Genomic DNA, 21,404 nt, shown 5'->3' with positions numbered 1-21,404 from the left:
TTAGTATAAGAAATGTTTATTCAGCATTGCAAAAATTTGTATATTCCTGTGTTGTTAATTTTGTTTGCCTTGCAGCCCGCGGATGTGCTGTGTTTAACGGGGGGGTATGTGGCGCCCCTGAGGCTCAGTCGCCACAGAGGTACTGCACTTTCTCCTAAGGTGTGGTGCCCCACCATCCAGGTAAGTTGGGAGCTCCTGACCACGCTCCAACACTCGCACCCCACACAATAGAGTAGTTCAGCATAACCACATTGCGGCTCCTTGCCTAGTGAGAGGCAGAGCACCTTTGGTGGTTCCCTGCTTGGAACACTAAACGTGCTGGGAGGTGGGTGGAGTTTAGAACACACAAAAGAGCGGGATGTTTTAGGATTACAGGTCAGTCAGTCAGTCAGACGGAGAGTGAGAGAGAGGAGGCCAGTCGGAGAGGAGTGGGGATCCCTGGAAGAGGGAAGGAGTGCTGCAGCTGCCTCCGTGATCTGAGCCAGCTGGCACGGGAAAGGAAAGAATGAGAAAGACATTGAGCTTAAGCCTGAGCTTCCATAGGAGAGAAAGACAAGTATGGAACGTAGGAGAAAGGGAACACAGAGGACGGGGGTTAGAGGAAGAACCCTGCCTAGAAGTTCTAAGCGAAAGGCCGGGGCCCGGTCCCCGAAGTTGTATGGACACTAATGGTTCTGCAGCAGACACTGGTGGAGTAGTGGGCTGTAAATGCACTTCTCCCATCTAATACTTGAGGGCACAACCGCAATACGCATAGAGAGCCGGGACTTAGGAGTAGAGAGTCCCCGAAGCAGGCTACAGCTGTCTGCCATGCAAGTAGAGTTCTTGGGAACATCAGTCAGGAGGAACTCCAGTGTAACTCAGTGCTAGGAGATCTTCACACTTAAAGGCGCTATAGAGGAGACGTTCAGAAAAGGCACATAAGTTGGCGGTGCGTGGAAGGGAGCATCCCATCTTGCCTGGAGGTTGACTGGGTACCTGACCTGGAGGACACGGCACAGAAGCAGACACTACAGACTGTGAGTAAAGCTTTGGAACTACATGCCCTGGTGTCCTCCATTCCTTCCTGCGTCCGTCCGCCTAGCACTGCTACATCCTCTGCGCCAGACACTACGCCATCTAAGTGTCTCCACATCTACACTGCCCTGGGACAACAGCCCTGCCTGTGGAGGGCTATACCATCATTGCTGCACCACACCATCTGTCCCAGAGGATCTGTCTGCAGTGTCGGCTTAACATCTCCCTTGCCGAACACCACAGGTGGCGTCACGAACTATTCATCTAACTACATTCCACCATTCACATCCCCCGCTGATTGGGCACCCAGGGCCACCGCTGCTGTGACACATTCCACTGATACCGGCCCGGTACCGAGTACCCCACAGCCCTGGGAGGGCGACCCATCAGTGCCACTCTCTATATTGACAGTATCGTCATTTTCATCCCCAGAGAGCTCCGGGTAAGGCCACATGCACACATTGAGTATATGGTGAGTTTTTTACCCCAGTATTTGTAAGCAAAAACCAGGAGTGGAACAGTCAAAGGAAAAGCATATCAGAAACATTTGCGCCCCTTCTGCATTTATCACCCACTCCTGGTTTTGGCTTACAAATACTGGGGTAAAAAAAATCACCAAATACTGAATGTGTGCATGTGGCCTTACTGTTCTCTTCTATAGATGTCTGATGCTTCTGGTTGTATGGCGTCAAGCAAGATGCCGGCCAAGAAGCAGAAGCTGAGCAGCGATGAGAGCAGTAAACCGGAGCTCTCCGGGGATCAAAACGACAATACCGTCAGTAGAGAGTTGCATCACCACAGAATGACCAAATACCCCTACAAATACCGCAAATGCCCCCGGAAGGAAAAGTTGGGGCAAAGGAAAATGGAGATTGAAGAAGTGTAAATACTCATTTAAATGTGTTAACAGCTTAAAGGAAGACCACAGTCAGCCGCTGTTCAGAGCAGTTCAACTGGCACAGTAAGGAGGGCAACCCGCTGGTGTTTGCCACTCTGAGCAGTAACAGGGTCACGCTGTAGGAATGTCACTCACAAGGAGAAATCCGGCTCCTGCAGTCCTACATGGATGCGGAGCGGACACCAAGGTAGCAACAGAAAAAAAGATCCCTAAAACTTCACTTTTATTCAATATATAAAAACTAGACAATCCCAGTTCATATGGACTAGGGTAATAAACAACACCAGACACAGAATAGTAAATACTTCGGGCCACTAAACTCGCCCTAATAAGCCCTGGCAATCCCTGCCTGGCCGCGGAGGTTGGCACCCTAATTGTAGACGATAGTGGCGCCCCCGCTCAACGTCGGTGACCCTAATACACCCTAAAAAACCCTAGTCCACGGAGAGGATACACAGAAAAACACAACCACACAATTAACACCCGAAAAAAACCCTGGTGGAGAGACTGTATAACGTCTCTAAGATAATTAACTTATCTCGTACTAGAATCATGGGCAAATAAACCCACCCTAGATAGTATCTCGTAGTAAAAAATACTGATATATAGCAGCTTTTGTTAACTTATCTCGTAATGAAAAAGACTTATGCTGCAAAAAGGGATAGACCAGATATACCCCCCAAAAAAAAGGGGAAAAAAGAAAAAATGTTTATACAGTAAAAAGTGCACCCACAATAATGCACACAGCACTTCAGGTTAAATAACCACAAAAAATTGTATCCACCAGATGGAAATTAGTGGCATATAAATGATATATATAAAACGCTTAGTGGACATAATAGTCCTACATATAGACAATAGCGTTGTAAGATTGATACTTATCAGCCACCCAAAAATATGAGGCCCAGCCAAACAATAGGTCTATCAGCGTTATAAAATTGATACTTATCAGCCATCAGGAGATATGAGGCCCAGCCCAACGCGTTTCCCCCTCCTAGATATCGAGGGTTCATCAGGGGCAGAGAGAAAAAGGGGATTCCATCACCCCGGCCAAAAGATCAGTACAATGTGTGGCGTCTTTTCCGTGTCTCTGAGGCTCATATTTACCGCGTTCTAGCTGTAACATCACTTCCGGTGACGCGCCGTGATCACGTGTGGTATACGCGGTAATCTCATTGGAGGGGATTTAGAAAAATGAAACACCATAGACGTCACTTCCGCAATGATCACACATAGCGGGGAAGAGTTTTGATGGACACCATCCTGCCTCCTAGCAAACACCAGCAGCGTCACTACCGGACTTATACCCCGGAACTTGCGCATTCTATACATAGCGGTTTACCATCACATCAAAACATAAGGGGGAATCATGCAGCAGTTCATAATTTTAGATAATCGCTACAAAATATAATATTATAATCATACAGTATATCCTTACGGGAAATACTAATAATAGGGAAATTCTAGGACATCACCACAAAATGTAATCAGGATATCGACTAGAGAAATATATGAAGGTATCGCTTATGGATAGAAGAACGAACTATAGCATTAGTCTTCATAACAGAGCCCTAAAGAGACCTCTATGTATCCAAAAGAAAAAATGATAAATAGATAACAAAATAGCACAATAGATACACAAAATAGCATACTAGATTTGTCGAGTACCATCCTATAGAAAACTGGTAAAATTCAGCTGCTCATTTAAACCGTTAGGGCTTTGTGATTCAAGCCAGAAAATCCAACGCGTCTCACGTTGTAGGATTTTCTTGTCCCAATCTCCCTGTCTTGCCACGGGTTGAACTCTCTCAATAACACAGAAACCAATCTGCTTCTCGTCCCCACCATGAACCAAGTTAACATGGCGTGCTAATGGTGTATCTCTTTTATGTCTGATGTCCCCCAGATGTTCACCAATACGTATGCGGAGCTCACGTTTAGTTTTGCCCACATAGTCTCGGGGACAGGAACACTTGCATAGATAGACGACCCCTGCAGTTTTGCAGTTCGCAAATGAATTCATCTTATATATCCTTTTCGTGTAGGCACTAGTAAAGGTTTTCGAAGGTATAACATACTTGCAGAAACTACAATGTCCACATCTAAACGTTCCAACCTGCCTGTTTGTTAGCCATGTTCCCTCCTTCTTATGGGGTTCAAGATGACTCTTTACCACTATATCTCTGATAGATTTACCCCTTCTATAAGTCACTGAAGGTCTAGAGGGAATTAACTCTCTAATATCCTGATCGGTCCTGAGAATAGCCCAATGTTTCTTTAGAATCTCCATTACTCTCCCTGACTGATCATCAAACATGCCTATTAACCTAACTAGGCTGTCGGGGCTTTTCTTCTCTCTCGGGACCAATAATGATGATCTCCTTGTCCGTTTTGCCAGATTATAGGCTGGCTGAATAGTGTTAATGGGGTAACCCCTATCCCTGAATCTACCCCATAGATCACCTGATTGTTCCTCAAAGTCACCCCAGTCGGAGCAGTTCCTCCTAAGTCTGAGAAACTGCCCCCTGGGGATACCACGTTTCAGGGGGGGAGGATGATGACTCTCCCACCTTAAAAGACTATTCGTTGATGTGGGTTTACGATACAGGGATGTTTTCAAAGATCCATCTCTTTCAATGGATATTGTAATATCCAAGAAAGTGATGCTATCTCCCCCAATCTCATGTGTAAAAAACAAGCCCATCTCATTCTTGTTAAGATAGTCCACAAAGGACTTGAAAGACTCCTGATCTCCTGCCCATAGGACGAGAATGTAGTCAATGTAACGTCCCCAAAACACAATGTTAGGGGACCAGACGACATCCTCGTCCCTGAACACCACAGTATCCTCCCACCAGCCCAGGAGCAAATTAGCATACGTGGGGGCACAAGGGCTCCCCATCGCAGTGACCCTGAGCTGGTGGAAGTATCTGCCATTAAACAAGAAATAATTTTGGCAGAGTACAAACTCCAGAAGCTGTAACAAAAATTCATTGTGTGCACCCAAATGAATCCCCCTACCTTTAAGGAAATAGTCGACTGCTTTTAGACCTTCAGTATGTCCAATACTACTGTAAAGCGCCTCCACATCAATTGATGCTAGAATAGTACCTGGGTCTACTATGATCCCCTCTAATTTATTTAGGAGATCCATAGTGTCTCTAAGGTAGGAGGGAAGGGCCAACACAAAAGGTCTCAACAATTTTTCCAAGTAGACACTGGAGTTTTGACACAGGGCATCAATCCCAGAGACAATTGGTCTCCCTTTTAATGGGTCAATACCCTTATGAATCTTTGGTAATGCATAAAATGTTGCAATAGCTGGCCATTTTGGCAATATAAAGTTAAATTCATTTTTTGAGACTAACTTTGTTTCAGGGGCTTTCCTCAGAATCTTAGACAGTCCACAGCTAAAGTCCTTTGTTGAATCTACTTTCAAAATCTCATAAGTCGATTGATCCGACAAAATAGAGAGACACATCTCAATGTATTTATCCCTTTCAAGGATAACTGTATTGCTTCCCTTATCTGAAGGCTTCAATATAATCTGCTTGTTGTTCATCAACCCTTCCAGGGCCTTTCTCTCACAGTAGGAGAGATTGGGTTGTGTCTGTTCAGCTTTAGGATTGATATTCCGAATCTCCTCAGAGACTAGCTGCAAAAAGATGTCAGTACACCCAATCTCCCCTATCGGAGGTGTCCTTTTACTCTTTAATTTCAGATCTGAAAATGGTCCGGCCCCAATTTCCCGTTGCCCTTCCTCCGCCAGGTTGGTTAGAAGAAGAACATCAGGAAATTCATCCAGTGTTATACCTAGTTGCTGACACTTAGCCCTGTCACCCATAGCAAAAAACTTTTTCCATTTTAATTTCCGTATAAACAAATTAATGTCTTTTATCCATTCAAATGGACCAAATTTAGTGGTTGGTACAAAGGAAAGTCCTCTACTCAGGACATCAATCTCCACATTCGTAAGAGCATAAGAGGATAGATTGATAATCTGGTTGTTATACGCTCTCTTCATCCCTACTTGGTACGTTCCCTTAGTTTGTAGGGAGCTAAACCCTTCATTTCTAAAAAAGAGGAGGGAGATGATGATCCACCAGCCGTAGAGGAAGGCTGATTTATATGCCCCGAGGCAGTATTCATTTGTGCTCTTCCATAGAACCTGTCTGTTTCCTGCCATCTTCTACTACCACCTCTACGACTGCGTCCCCTGCTTCTATAGTTAGTTTTTTTTACCGTGAAAAATTTTTTTGGAGGTTTTTCTCCTACATGGATGTGGACTCAGACGAGAACTTTTATACCTGTGCATGGACTTACGACTGCAACACAAGTCACCCTCTCCTGGCAGTGGCTAGGTCTCAGGGGATTATCTGGATTATTATTCCCATAACTATGCAGTTTATCAAGCACTATGTTGGCCATGGCAATGCAATTAACAAACTCAAGTTTCATCCATGTGATCCAAACTTACTGTTATCTGTCAGCAAAGATCATGCAATGAGGCTGTGGAATATGCCAACGGACTCGCTCGTGGCGAGATTCGGCAGCGTGGAAGGTAACAGAAGTGTTGAGTGGGGACTATGATCTTCTAGGGGAGAAGATAATGTCCTACGGCATGGATCACTCCCTCACACTGTGGCGGGTGAACTCCAAAAGGAATCCAATGACTGCAATCCCAATAAAACAAGCAGACCGTTTATTTCACAAGAAAAGTGTTAAAAACCTACAGCGCATGGAGGCATCTGTGTGGGGTCTGTGATTTTGTTGACCTATAGACTGGTATGGGTGATTTCTTCTATAACTTGGATCAAAAACAGAAATCTCTCCACTATTTGGTTTTTTTTTTTTGAGGACACAGTCAAAACAAAAAAATAAACACGGTCGTGTGATCAGCACCCTAGACTAAAATGAACGCATTCAAATTCATAGGTTCAAATGTACAAAATAAGCAGGCATTTCAAAGCTTCATCAGAAAATCAAAAGACAGGTGATAAGTAAATCCACCTGATAAGAGATTCCCAACATTTGAAAATTAAAACAATATACACTGCTCAAAAAATAAAGTGAACACTTAAACAACAGAATATAACTTCAAGTAAATCAAACTTCTGTGAAATCAAACTGTCCACTTAGGAAGCAATACTGATTGACAATTTCTCATGCTGTTGTGCAAATGGAATAGACAACAGATAGAAATTATTGGCAATTATCAAGACACCTCAATAAAGGAGTGGTTCTGCAGGTGGGGACCACAGACCACATCTCAGTACCAATGCTTTCTGGCTGATGTTTTGGTCACTTTTGAATGTTGGTTGTGCTTTCACACTCGTGGTAGCATGAGACGAACTCTACAACCCACACAAGTGGCTCAGGTAGTGCAGCTCATCCATGATGGCACATCAATGCGAGCTGTGGCAAGGTTTACTGTGTCTGTTAACGTAGTGTCCAGAGGCTGGAGATGCTACCAGGAGACAGGCCAGTACACCAGGAGATGTGGAGGGGACTGTAGGAGGGCATCAATCCAGCAGCAGGACCGCTACCTCAGCCTTTGTGCAAGGAGGAACAGGAGGAGCACTGCCAGAACCCTGCAAAATGACCTCCAGCAGGCTACAAATGTGCATGTGTCTGCACAAACGGTTAGAAACTGACTCCATGAGGATGGTCTGAGTGCCCGACGTCCACAGATGGGGGTTGTGCTCACAGGCCAACACCGTGCAGGACACTTGGCATTTGCCACAGAAAACCAGAATTGGCAAATTCGCCACTGGCGCCCTGTGCTCTTCACAGATGAAGGCAGGTTCACATTGAGTGAGCACATGTGACAGAGTCTGGAGATGCCGTGGAGAGCGAACTGCTGCCTGCAACATCCTTCAGCATGACCGGTTTGGCAGCGGGTCAGTAATGGTGTGGGGTGGCATTTCTTTGGAGGGTCGCACAGTGTTGGGCTGTGAGCACAACCCCCATCTGTGGACGTCGGGACCTCAGACCATCTTCATGGAGTCGGTTTCTAACAATTTGTGCAGACACATGCATATTTGTGGTCTGCTGGAGGTCATTTTGCAGGGCTCTGACAATGCTCCTCCTGTTTCTCCTTGCACAAAGGCAGAGGTAGCGGTCCTGCTGCTGGGTTGTTGCCCTCCTATGGCCCCCTCCACATCTCCTGGTGTACTGGCCTGTCTCCTGGTAGTGCCTCCAGCCTCTGGACACTACGCTGACAGACACAGCAAACCTTCTTGCCACAACTCGCATTGATGTGCTATCCTGAATGAGTTGCACTACCTGAGCCACTTGTGTGGGTTGTAGAGTCCGTCTCATATGTGATGCAGTGACCCTGGTGACAGCTAGGGGGTGCTGTATGGGTCATGCACACAGGAATACCCATTATGGTAATGGGGATAGGATGAACGGCAGATGGTAAATGACCGTTATCTATCCCAGGGTGGGTGACCCTTGGATGGAAGCTAGAACCGGTATTAATCAGCAGATGTTCTGTTGATGGTTTCTGTTTATAATAGGAAAAGCTTCCAGGTGGCTTGGTGAGACAGGTGGGACCAGTCACCTACAAACCCACCCAGGGACATGTATCTGAACGCCCATAGTAAACCTGTATCTGTGTGTATGGCTCAGTGTCTGAAAAGGACATGCGAGGAGGTCATAGCCATGTGATCCGTATCTCACCGGTGGGTGTGGCTACGGACCATATAAGGTGACCAGGGTAGGTCACATGGGGGAGAGTGCCTGGATCTGATTGGTCTGTGTGGAAGGTCTCGGAAGGCCGACATGCTGGAAGGTGTGCTGCCTTCCTGAAGCGCACATGCGCAGGACGCTGACCGGGTGAGGCCTATGTGTAATGGCCTGTGTGTATCGGACAGTCCCAAGGAGGGAATGGACATCCGGAGTGAGAAGCAACTGAGAGGTAACCCCGGACAGGGGGAATTAACTGAGACTGTAGAGCCTGATTGCTGGACAAAGCACCGCCTGTGTGAACACAGGGCTAAGGGAGAGGAGCTCCATTATGAACATTCGTTTTGGTCTGCTGTAAGACTGTTATGGCTTTCTTCATGCTGCTATGGTTTGTGCTGTGTACAATAAACCGTATGGACTATGTTATATGAAAAGCCTGTGCCGGGGACCTGGTTTATCTGCAGCCAAGTGAGTGTCCCCCAATACACTCAGTGAGCGCTACCTTACACATGCTACCACGAGTGTGAAAGCATGACCAACATTCAAAAGTGACCAAAACATCAGCCAGAAAGCACTTGTACTGAGATGTTGCCTGTGGCCCCACCTGCAAAACCACTCCTTAAGGCTAGTTTCACACTAGCTTATTTTCCACGCAGCGCTCGGTGCTGCTAAGCCCCGCCCCCTGCGATCTGCACACCCTATCTTTAGCATAGGGTGCGCAGACCGTGCGCAGACCGTGCACTAGTAGGATTTTAGCGTGCGCTGCGCACTTTTGAAGGTGCGCCGAGCGCGCCAAAATGCAACATGGTGCTTTGGCACACACCGGCGCACCTTCCAAAGTGCGCAGCGCACGCAAAATTCCTACTAGCGCACGGTCTGCGCACCCTATGCTTAAGATAGGGTGCGCAGATCGCATGCAGCCGTGTGCGATAGTAGGCGGCGATGACCGGATGGGGCGGGCAGGGAGCTGGCAGGGGGCGGGGCTTAGCGGCGCCGAGCACTGCGTGGAAAATAAGCTAGTGTGAAACTAGCCTTATTGAGGGTGTCTTGATAATTGCCAATAATTTCCATCTGTTGTCTATTCCATTTGCACAACAGCATGTGAAATTGATTGTTAATCAGTGTTGCTTCCTAAGTGAACAGTTTGATTTCACAGAAGTTTGATTTACTTGCAGTTATATTCTGTTGTTTAAGTGTTCCCTTTATTTTTTTGAGCAGTATATTTTTATTGATACACAAGATTAAAGCCATTTAAAAAGACAGGGGATATGACCTCCAAAAGGTCGGGGAAGCTACTGCAAGCCAATGGATAATCTGTTAATAATTGGGAGGTAAAGATATGGAAAGCAAGAGGGGAGAGGGGGTTGTAAAATAAGGCTGTGTGTTTATAGCAGGTAAATAAGCCTATTAAATGGCTTGCAGTCCTTTATGGGGCTCAACAGAATGTGCAAATGCAGTTGCTTGTCACTTCAAAAACACCTATAAAATAGGGTGTAAATACAATCCCTTCACTCACTGGTGCATACCAGGCTATAAGAGCATAGAATGTTTGTTATTTACCTTCACAAAGATTGTAGTGCAGTCAGGATGGCTTTGCAGTGTTCCCCTCAGATAACGGACTACATGGTTGCATTGACACATACAAGGTAGTGTGACAAGCAGGTTAACAGTCTTAATAATTTGGATTTTTGTGCCTTGCTTGTCACGGACGGAATACCATGGTTGTGGCTAAAGTCGCCATGTAGCCCATTCTGATATGGTTTCTCAAAGCAATTACACCGGCTTCATCAGGTCTAAGAGTTCTACCTAACAATGTAGGCAGCTTGCATAATGAAATCTGGTAACAGCTCTGTATTAAGGGCTAGGACCACTGTATTCTCAAGTGCCAACTAGTAGGGGAAGGTTTGGCTTTCATTTTGTCTTATGTGTTTTAATTACTTTATATTTATCTTTTTATTTTTTACCTATTTGTTCAGATCTGCAAAACCACGTTAGTGCAATATAAATAGACATTTTTTTCATTATTATTGTGAAAAATTTAGATAATTTTTTTTTTTACCCCCTTTAGGACATTTTGTTTAAACGTCTAAATTTCTAGTTTTGGAAAAATGGCAAATATCATAAAATATGAAATTTTTGTCTTCTTGAATAGCCGTACAGATCTCGTCTGTTTCGGATCGCGTTGTGATTTTTTGGAACAGCAACAAATCTTCTTTTCTTAAGGAAGTCCCGATCTCCAAAATTATTGTCCCAGAGATATTCAGGAGACAATATTTTAGTCGGCTTGTGATAAAGGAAATATTTGTTCAGGTAGCTCTCGTCATGCCAGACTGCTTCAATATGGTTTCCCTTGTCAGTCATCATCGCATTATGGCAAAAATTTGTCAACTTGTAGACTTCTTCTACTGTGCCACCAAAATATCCCCCTGCATAATAAAAGTCTCCTTCATCGGAAGGAATGTAGGCAGTAGACTCTTTCCTGCGCTCGTATGTGAAGTGCTCGCGAGATGAACCATAGAAACCTGGATGTAAGGTGCCAAAAACATCACTGAGGATCTCCACCCCAACCTCATCGCTGAACTTCATGTCAACATCTACACACACCAAGTAGTCCACTTCATTGATGAACCTTTGTACAGTATGGTCGCGGATCATTTCCATGCGTCTCATGGACACGTCCTGCCATCTTTGGTAGCTGGAAACCTCTAAGGTCACCAGTTGTCTTCCCTCGGCAAGGGTGATATTAGGGATGTCTTTAACGCGGTCTGTGAACACGTAATAGTTGACATTATGACCCACCATAAAGAACTTTTCAGCAGTTTCAATAAATATCTTTACAAAGACTGTGTACCTGAAAGAGTAGAGAAGTTTGTACTTTTATTGACCAAGATTTTAATAAAGTGTAGGAATGGTGAGGGGGAGTGGAGGATGAAAAGGAAAGGGGGAGGGAAAATGAGGAGAGATGAAGAATAAAAACAAAACAGTATAAACTTATAACTAGCACTATTATATACATCAGAAGACATGACGGTGTGAGTCGAATAATTTGTACAGTGGATATGAAAATTCTACACATCCCGATTAAAATTCCAGGTTCTTGTCCTTTACAAAAATCCAACCAAGAAGAATCAATTACCGTATATAGTTGTAGAAGGATAGGGAAAATAAGGGGAGGTCAGCTCACCAGTCTCAGTTGTGATCCATAATCCTCCTGCGCACGGAGTCACCTTGATCAGAGGCGTTGACTGAAGCAAAATAAAGGATAGAATCTCCAGCGCTGGACTTCAGTTAAAAATTCATCATTTATTATAAATTGTTAAAATCGGACAAAAAAGTATGAATAAGGACATACAGGCAGATGGGGTCTCTGGTGGTCTCCAACCAACGCGTTTCGACCTAGAAGGTCTTACTCATGAGTAAGACCTTCTAGGTCGAAATGCGTTGGTTGGAGACCACCAGAGACCCCATCTGCCTGTATGTCCTTATTCATACTTTTTTGTCCGATTTTAACAATTTATAGTAAATGATGAATTTTTAACTGAAGTCCAGCGCTGGAGATTCTATCCTTTAAATTACTGTATATACTCGCATATAAGCCAAGATTTTCAGCCCATTTTTTTGGTCTGAAAGTCTCCCTCTCGTCTTATACATGAGTCATATGCATCTCTGCAGCCCCCTGCTTCTCCCACGCCTTCCTTCAGCAATCACGTGGTACCGCTCATTAAAGTCATGAATATACGCATATTCATAACTTTAATGAGCGGTACCACGTGACCGCTGAAGGAAGAGCTGCCAAAGATGCTGGGGATGCATAGACCGCACCAGGGGGGGTAAGTATATGTGATATTCACCTGTCCCGGTCCATCGCTGAGCCCGCTCTGTCCTCCGCATCCTGTCAGTGACGTTCAGGCAGCAGAGGGCGTGATGACATGGTTAGTGCACGCCATGCCCTCTGCCTGAATGTCACTGACAGAGGACCTGGAAGACAGAGCGGGCGCAGTGATGGACAGGGGACAGGTGAATATCGCAGGTGCCGGGGGCCTGAGCCAGTGGTGATGCCAGCACCTGTCCCCTAGCGACGGAGATGTGAGTATGTCATTTTTTTTAAATGGCAGCAGCATATGGGGCCTATTCTATGGTGCATCTTATGGGGGCATAATTTATGGAGCATCTTATGGAGCATCTTATGGGGGCATAATGTATGGAGCATTTTATGGGGCATAATCTATGGAGCATCTTATGGGGGCATAATCTTTTCAGCATCTTATGGGGCATCTTATGGGGGCATAATATATGGAGCATCTTATGGGGCATAATCTATGGAGCATCTTATGGGGGCATAATCTATGGAGCATCTTATGGGGGCATAATCTATGGAGCATTTTATGGGGCCATAACCTTTATGGAGCAGCATATAGGGCATATTATTCTATGGAGCATCTTATGGGGCCATTATTAACCTTTGTGCAGCGTTATATGGGGTGTATTTTGTATGGAGCATCTTATAGTGCCATCATGAACTGTATGGAGCATTATATGGGGCTCCTGATTCAATATGGATATTCAAAAACATTTAACCTACTGATGTCTCAATTAATTTTACTTTTATTGGTATCTATTTTTATTTTTGAAATTTACCAGTAGCTGCTGCATTTTCCACCCTAGGCTTATACGCAAGTCAATAAGTTTTCCCAGTTTTTTGTGGCAAAATTAGGGGGGTCAGCTTATACACGAGTATATACAGTAAACGTTTTCCACCTTTAATGTTGCCAGTAATGTCACCCGTAAAAACTGACACTGTTTTGGAAGGGAAAATAAAATGCAACATTTTTTAATTTTTAAGTGTAATCACCCTCTTATATTTGGGGATGTTGTTGTATTCAGATTAAGTCAATCACATTTACCCTCATGTTACATAGTCAGCGGCGGCCGTCATTTACAGCGTTTCTGATTAACACTATAAAATATTTTGCTGTTTTAGGAGAATTTTTCTGACATTTTCTTAGTTGCATTTTACAATAAAATCTATAATCCGTAAACAACTTGCAACAAAGCAAAGGGATCTCATTGTTAAAAGTTATTAGTCAAGAAAAGAGTGCAAAAACAGTTTTCAAGGCTTAGATATATTGTGGGAACACTTTGAAGACATAATCAAGAAGTGGTTAAATTTGGCACAACAGTGAAATTACCTAGAGCTAGATGTCCCTCAAAAATTGATGAAAAGGCAAGAAGAAAATGTATTTAGGAGGCTGCCAAGAGGAATTTCTGGCAAGTACTGGTTGTGCTCTGAATGTAACAACAATCTCCCGTATTCTTCATATGTCTGGCCTGTGGGTTCAGGGGACAAGATGGAAGCTTGTCTTATAGAGAAAAACACCCAAACCTGGCTATGTTTTGCCAAAACCTCCATCAAATCTGTCAAAAGTATGTGGGAAAAGTGTTATGGTCTGAAAATTGAACTTCTTGGCTATAATTACAAAAGGTATGTTTAGCGCATAGCAAACATTTTGCATTACCTAAAGAACACCCCAAAGTGAAACATGGTGGAGGCAGCATTATGCTTTGGGCCTGTATTTTGGCAGCTGGAACTGAGGCTTTAGTCAATGTGGAGGGAATTATGAACTGTTCAAAATGTCAGCCAATATTGCAATAAAACCTTCAGGCATCTGCTTAAAATACAAAGGACTTTCACCTTTCAGCACAACTCCTCCTCTAGGCATACCTCCAATTTATTAAAAGAATGATATCGCCAGAAGAAGATCATAGTTTTGGAACTGCCCAGCCTGAGTCCAAAGCTGAATCCAACAGACAATCTGTGGGTGACTTCAATAGGGCACTGTATCTAGAAGATATCATCACAGCTTCATAGATTTGGAGCTACTAAAATGAAGAGTGGGCAAAGATTACCAATTCTAGATCTAATGTGCTGATAGACTCTGTTTCAAAAAGACTAAATTCAAAGGGTTGCTAAACAAAGTATTATTTTCATTTTTTCTTTTTCCACTGAATAGATTTCAGTTTATTTTTCATTTAAATTGTGCAGATTATGGGCAACAGTAAAGAAGGAAAGAGTTCTGAAAGTCTTCTTCTTGGTAGTTTACTTCTTACATGACAAAACCCTGACATTTTACAAGAGGATTTCCAGTCTGAGGCTACCAACATGTTAGCAATTATTAAAGCATGGCTTATAATGTACTTATCCCTAAGTGGAATAGTTTCAGTATCTAACAGCAGAGCCAAACAGGGGAGAGGTAATGTGATGAATTAATCATTTAGAGTGCATATTCCTTCCAAATAGAAAGTTATAAGTTTGGTATTGGAGTGTTTTAATTCAGGAAATGGATATAAGCATCAGGAAGGTATTGAAAATATAGAAGCATTTAGGAAGGAGTAGCATTTTATAAGATACCGTTCCACCCAACCAATTTGATCTTTTTTTGGTAGAGCTATGGTTAAGAGACTTGTAAGTATTTGTCAATGATAATGTCGGATTTTTGATCTGGATGCCTAAATAAGCCAATGAGTGGGATTCCAACTGCATAACCAGAGGCAAATAAAGTGAGGTCAAGAAATTTAAGCAAAAAACCATATAAAGAAAAAAGACCCCTAAAAAATTGCATGTCTAGGCTAGGATACAGTATAACAAATCAAACAAACCACAGTGCATCCATTAATAATGAAAAATTTAAAAAGATGGTAAAAAATAACATGAAAAAAATGTGACAAAAATTGGATAATAGGGAAGAGGGGTTAGCCACGAAGAAAAAAAAATTTCTTCGTGGCTAACCCCTCTTCCCTATTATCCCATTTTTGTCACTTTTTTCATTATTAATGGATGAACTGTGGTTTGTTTGATTTGTTGTACTGTATCCTAGCCTAGACATGTGATATTTTTAAGACAACTTTGAATAAAAGTTATATTTTAGAGGTCTTTTTTCTTTGTATGGTTTTTTGGGATTGCCACTGGAAATGGAATTCTAATTTAGCGATAATTTGAAAAGAGTGATCTATAGTAAAACTCAAGATCTGGGATTTTATTACGGTTAATTTCATAACGGGATACCACTGAGAATTCCTTCAGGGTGTCAACAATTAATGTAAAGAATGATAAAGGCCCCTAGCAAGATAATATGATGTTGTCCACACATAATCCTAATTTATGTTGTTGACCCCCTAAAGGAATTTCTCTAATAAGTGTATTGGATCTCATCAGTTCAGCTAAAGGTTCCATGACCATTACAGAAACTAGGGCAAAGAGAGGGAACAGCCGTGACAGGTGACCTTTGTGTTGTCAAACCTGTTAGAAAAGACAGTGCAAAAGTTGTGGTGATGGATGTGAACACAGAGTTTTGAGTGAATTGATTAAAAAAAAAAATTTAAGTATAAAAAGCAAACTATTGATGGATCGTATCTAATGCTTTCTCAGCATTCAAGATCAAAAAGAAAAGTCAACTGAAGAAATAAGATTTTAAAATTCTTCTTGTTCCATCAGCCGCCGATCTTCCCTAGGTATACTTATAATAATAATAATCTTTATTTTTATTAGCGCTAACATATTCCGCAGCACTTTACAGTTTGCACACCATATCATCACTGTCCCCGATGGGGCTCACAGTCTAAATTCCCTATCAGTATGTCTTTTGAATGTGGGAGGAAACCCAGGACCCCAGTGCTGCAAGGCTGCAGTGCTATCCACTGAGCCACCGTGCTGCCCCTAGTGTGAATGAATAAAAAAGGGAAATATGTCCACCAGTCTGCAAACCAAGTGTCTATATTTAAGAGTGATACAGCAAAGTAGTTAGCTGTGCTGGAGGGATCTTTGCCAAAGCAAGCCATAATTTTATGAGAAAAGTTTAAGTGACTACAATTGGGATTATTAAGGATGACAAAAGTAATCTCTTGGAAGAAAGCGATATCTTTTCCCAGGAGGAGGTAGCCTCCCTCAAGCTATAGACCTATGAAAATGGTCTGTTTAATCCCTTTATACTTATGGATATCAATTTAATAGCAATATTTAATCATAGAATTAAACTGAGTAAGTTTAGAAATAAGCGATCACAGACGTTCAAATGGATTACTTATAGAACAGCATAAGCTTGGAGTCGCATGATCAGTGCATTATAACAAAAAGCTATAGAGACTGATGGACCAAAACTTACTAAAATCCAAAATATGTCAGTCACAAGAGGGAAAAATTTCACCATAACCTATAAATAAAAGGAAGAACCTAAAAAAAAAGTGTAAAGCTATGTGCACACGGAGTTTTTGGCTCTGCGGATTTTGTAGTAAAAACCGCAAATAAATCTGCAGGACTAAAGTCCTGCGGTTTATCTGCGGTTTTGCCTGTGGTTTTACACCTCATAATGGATGAGGGGTGAAACTGCAGCGTTTCTGCACAAAAGAATTGACATGCTGCGGATTGTAAACCGCAGCAAAACCTCGCGAAAAAATCCGCAGCATGTGCACAGCGTTTTCCAGCTTACCATTGAAAACAATGGTACTGTACAACGCACCTAAATCTGCTACAGACCCGCAGCTGCAGAAACGCTGCGGATCCGCAGCAGAATCCGCACCGTGTTCACATACCCTAAAGGATTTGTAAATCTAAAGCTGTCCAGCAAATGTTAACTACTTTGTGGAGCATATAGCTTCTAGGAAAGAAAAGGAGTTCTCCTGTATGGGATCTTCTTCTGGGTCAGAAAAAACTAAGTGACCAAGTCCTCTTGAGATGTTATCAGTTTAGCGATTTTAATGGCTTCCTCTACTGAGGATACAGGAAGAAACTTCCCTCTACTCCAGACCTGGGCAAAGTGCGGCTCGCAGGTCACATCCGGCCCTCTGGCTGTCTCCGTTTAGCCCATGGACCGAGACAGCCGTGGGGCTGGAAACCTGAGGTCCGCGGGCCGCACAGTGCCCGCCCGCTGTCTCCCACCCGCTATTAGCATTGGTGGAGGAGGGGCCTCCGGCCACTTCCTCCACCAATCAGCATGTGAAACAGCTGACGCGATAACGTCATGTCATCGGGTCAGCTGTGTACCGCCGGAGATTCAGCGCTCCGGAGGCAGAGTCAGAAGCAGGGCGCCTGGGAACCGGACAAGGTGAGTATGTGGTGTTTTTTTCTTCATGTGTATGAATATGAGGGTGAACATGGGGATTCTATGGGGCTGAACATGGGGATTCTATAGGGGGTGACAGCACATGGGAATTCTGTGGGGGTGACGTACAGCACATGGGGATGCTATGCAGCACATGGGGATTCTATGGGGGTGATGTGCAGCACATGGGGAGGCTAAGGGAAGGCTATATACTGTCATGCAATACATGGGGAGGCTGTGTGGGGCTCAATCATTATATGAGGAGGCTGTGGGGCCTCATGCAGTATATGGGAGGCTGTGCGGGGCCTCATTCAGTATGTGGATAGACTGTAGGGCTCATGCTGTATATAAGAAGGCTGTGTGGGGTTCATGCAGTATATGGGGAGGCTATGTGGGGCCTCATGCAGTATATGGGGAAACTGGGGCTCATGCAGTACATGGAGAGGCTGTGTGGGGCTCATGCTGTATATAGGGAGGCTGTGTGGGGCTCATGCCTTACATGGGGAGGCTGTGTGGGGCTCATGCCTTACATGGGGAGGCTGTGTGGGGCTCATGCCGTACATGGGGAGGCTGTGTGGGGCTCATGTCGTATATAGGGAGGCTGTGTGGGGCTCATGTCGTATATAGGGAGGCTGTGTGGGGCTCATGCCGCATATGGGGGAGGCTGTGTGAGGCTCATGCTGTATATAAGGGGCTGGGGGGGGTTAAAGATATATAGGGGTGTGTCAGCATACTTAATTCTGCTCAATATTAAGTGACACAATTAATATTAATAAATTAATATTGAGTAGAATTAATTTCAAGCTATTGGTTCGGCCCTCCACAACAGTCATGGCCTCTCATGTGACCCCTTGGGAAAATTAATTGCCCACCCCTGCTCTACTCGGTATCAAGGACATAGTCAGGTGGAACCCTCTGTAGGGGATCTTGGCTTTCCAATGTCACTGTACATCTGTATGCCTCTTAAAGAATCTGAGAGAGATCCGTTTTGCCTCCTATACCAGAGAGAAACTTTTCTCATGCAGTTGTGGAATCTCACTACAGTTGTGGAATCTCCACCCTGTGGAGTGGAGACAGAGATATGGTTCAGCTTAGTGAACTTTTAAGTCTGGTCAATCAATAAATTTGGGAACAGCTGTCTTTTAGGTATTGTGGCAGTTGGGCAGGTAGGGTTGTCTCAGCAGGTGTGCCCCAAAAAGTAAAACTATTTCTGCGACTGCAGTTTTCTAAATCTGTGATAATTTCAGAATTTCAAGCTCCCGTTGAAGCACAAGTCCGCTTGCAAGTTGTCTTCAGAAGTAATGTCAAAGACTTTACTTTCCAGCTAAGCAATCCTCACCCTTCTTCACTGTAATATTCAGAGGGTAACTGCTTGGAAAAGTAATTCTCCATAGATCCTAAAGTTTAACCCTAAAGGGATGCAGGTTCTGCAGTCTGTGTCTTCTTGCAACCTCCTGCCCGTATAAAAACTGCCAACAAAACTCTAGGTTCTTTTTCTCAGTTTTTACATCATAACAGTAGAAAGGCAAAAAATTTTTTTTGCCACTACAAAAGTCATGGTTATATCTTTTCCACATTGGATTGATCAAGAAACAACTCTGATCACTCTGACTCAGTCTACAAAGCAAAGCTGACAAATGAAGTTGAAGAAAACAGGATGACAGCCCCAGAGGACAATGGGAATTGCAGTAATTCAATGTTTTTACGTGTTGTTGCTAAAGATGTGGGTGAGCTATCTCACAGTAACCATGGGAAGAGCGTACAGGTGTCAGGTATTCGTATTTCAGAATGGGAGTTTGTGGTGGAATGGAGCAGCTCCATGTGGTCATGTAAGATGTCAGGTTTGCAGCCACTGTTTTTTTTTTCATCTTAAGTATGATTTTTTTTTTTTTCAAATAAAACCCAAAACTTACTTTTTGATGGCAAACACAGTGATGCCAACATGAACATTTCGCTGATGAAATTGTGCATTCAGTATGTCTATATTGTAGCCACCTTCCCATATGATTGGTGCAAGCCAAGGTGTCGACATCAATACATCAGTTCTCCTATAATAATAAAAATAATAATAATAAAAAAATAAAATTATATGCATGCATGTTAAATTAGAATTTCTAAAGCATACATTGAAAAAAATAACTGGTGTGGAAACTGTCATAAATTTGCTAGTTGTAGGTTATTAAATTGCGAAAAACATTTAAAAATATTTTAATTGATGTTATGAGTTGCATCCTGTTGCAGAAAGGTATCAATAAAGGGTATGTCTAACTGAGAAGTTGGTACACAGTCATAATAAAACTCTAAGTAGCTCCCTGGTTATCCACCAATCTAAAAGGGCAACTGTGCTTCATGTTCATAGGTGATCACAGGCAGGGCTTTCACAAGTAGGGTGACTGATGACAGGTAACACATAAAAAATTTGTTTAACTGCTGTACGCGAGGGGCTATTTGTCAGGCTACATGCATTTGTGGCTTGTATATGTGGGCAAGATAAGCCGGAAGCGCAAAAGAATAATTGGTGACCACAGTGGGGATATTGTACAGAAGATGCTTGCCTAGCAAGACGCGACTAAGAAACATGAAGTACTATGTGTCATGATCCCAGTGCGGGTTTTTGAGCTGCACACCGGGGGTTAATGTCTGGAGCTCTGTGCAGGTTTTGACCTGCACACTTGGGGTTAATGATTGTGGCCTCTTTCTGGTTCTGGGAGAGCTTCTTAAACCCCTGGGTAGCTTCAATCCCTGCCAGTTATACTTTTGCCATTGGCCTAGTGTGCTGACCCCCGTGTGCCTGTTTGTTGCTATAGCTTGTTTATATGGTTCTGACCCGATTCTGTTTCCCGTTGTGAGTTTGCCTGTTGATTTTGTACTGCGTTATTATCTGTGTATGACTCATTGCCTGTGACCTGACTACTCTCTGCTCGCCCCTCTGGTACCCTACAGCTATATCTGTGTGTGACTCATTGGCTACGTCCTGACTATTCTCTCTGTCTATGCCCCTTGGTAACTTTGTCTCGCAGTTACTCTGCTAGGAATGGTCTTGAAGCTCCTAGCTCTGTGGAGTTTAGGCCACGCCTCTAGCAGTCACGTGCTTCAGGTCCTGCGGCTCTGAAGTACACATCTATTCGGTTGCTGCTGCTCCACAGGTAGCTTTGAGCACAGTTCGCTTTACTCAGGACACGCGCACTGGCTCAGTGAGCAAGTTCAGTGCGGTGTCTCTGACACTATGCTCCTCATTGAATTTTATGGGTATTGTGAAAGTTGAACTACTTCTAAGAGAAAGCCACTGCGATCAGCTGATCTTTCTAAGTGCAAGATGGATTTTTTGCATTACTATAATGACCACCTCTATGTTTAAATGAACAGTGCAAAGTCTTTTCTGTTTTATTTTCCCTCTAAGGTAAGGAGAGATATCTAATGATTCTTTAGTGAGAGATGACATGGACCATTATGCAAATATTTAGGTTGTCAATCCCTTTGGCCAGGTAGGGAGTCTTTTTCAGAGCTTTCTTACGGATAGTAAGTTAGCCTCCCTGTCCCCTACCCGCTCCTACCCCACCAAGACGAGACTATTTTAATCTGTTTTAGGTGGGCTCGAGAAAAGTCTTGAATGACTGTTACTAGCAATAATAAATCCATCCAAGTTAGAGGAACTAATTAGTGATGTTCCAACTTTCATCTCTCGTGACTAGATTTATATTACT

The 21,404-nt window shown here is 43.4% G+C and overlaps 1 protein-coding gene and 1 pseudogene across 1 annotated transcript in view; one reads left to right on the top strand and one right to left on the bottom strand.

The window, feature by feature from the left end:
- The first annotated feature begins 1,678 nt into the window (after positions 1-1,678).
- Positions 1,679-7,041, top strand: LOC141059761 (polycomb protein eed-B-like; annotated as a pseudogene).
- Positions 7,042-9,847: 2,806 nt separating this feature from the next.
- LOC141059876 (histo-blood group ABO system transferase-like) overlaps positions 9,848-21,404 on the bottom strand; it is a 107,224-nt gene continuing 95,667 nt past the window's right edge. Inside the window, exons 6-7 of the mRNA XM_073556049.1 lie at positions 19,614-19,748; positions 9,848-11,456 (exon numbers count right to left, since the gene is read on the bottom strand). Coding sequence (XP_073412150.1) covers positions 10,724-11,456; positions 19,614-19,748 — 868 coding nt within the window. The 3' untranslated portion in view covers positions 9,848-10,723. The remainder of the gene's footprint in view (positions 11,457-19,613; positions 19,749-21,404) is intronic.

Source organism: Dendrobates tinctorius, unplaced genomic scaffold (assembly GCF_039654945.1).
Source record: "Dendrobates tinctorius isolate UK_male_01 unplaced genomic scaffold, ASM3965494v1 ptg000231l, whole genome shotgun sequence".
Lineage (NCBI taxonomy): Eukaryota > Metazoa > Chordata > Amphibia > Anura > Dendrobatidae > Dendrobates > Dendrobates tinctorius.
This window is presented reverse-complemented; position numbering and strand designations above follow the sequence as displayed.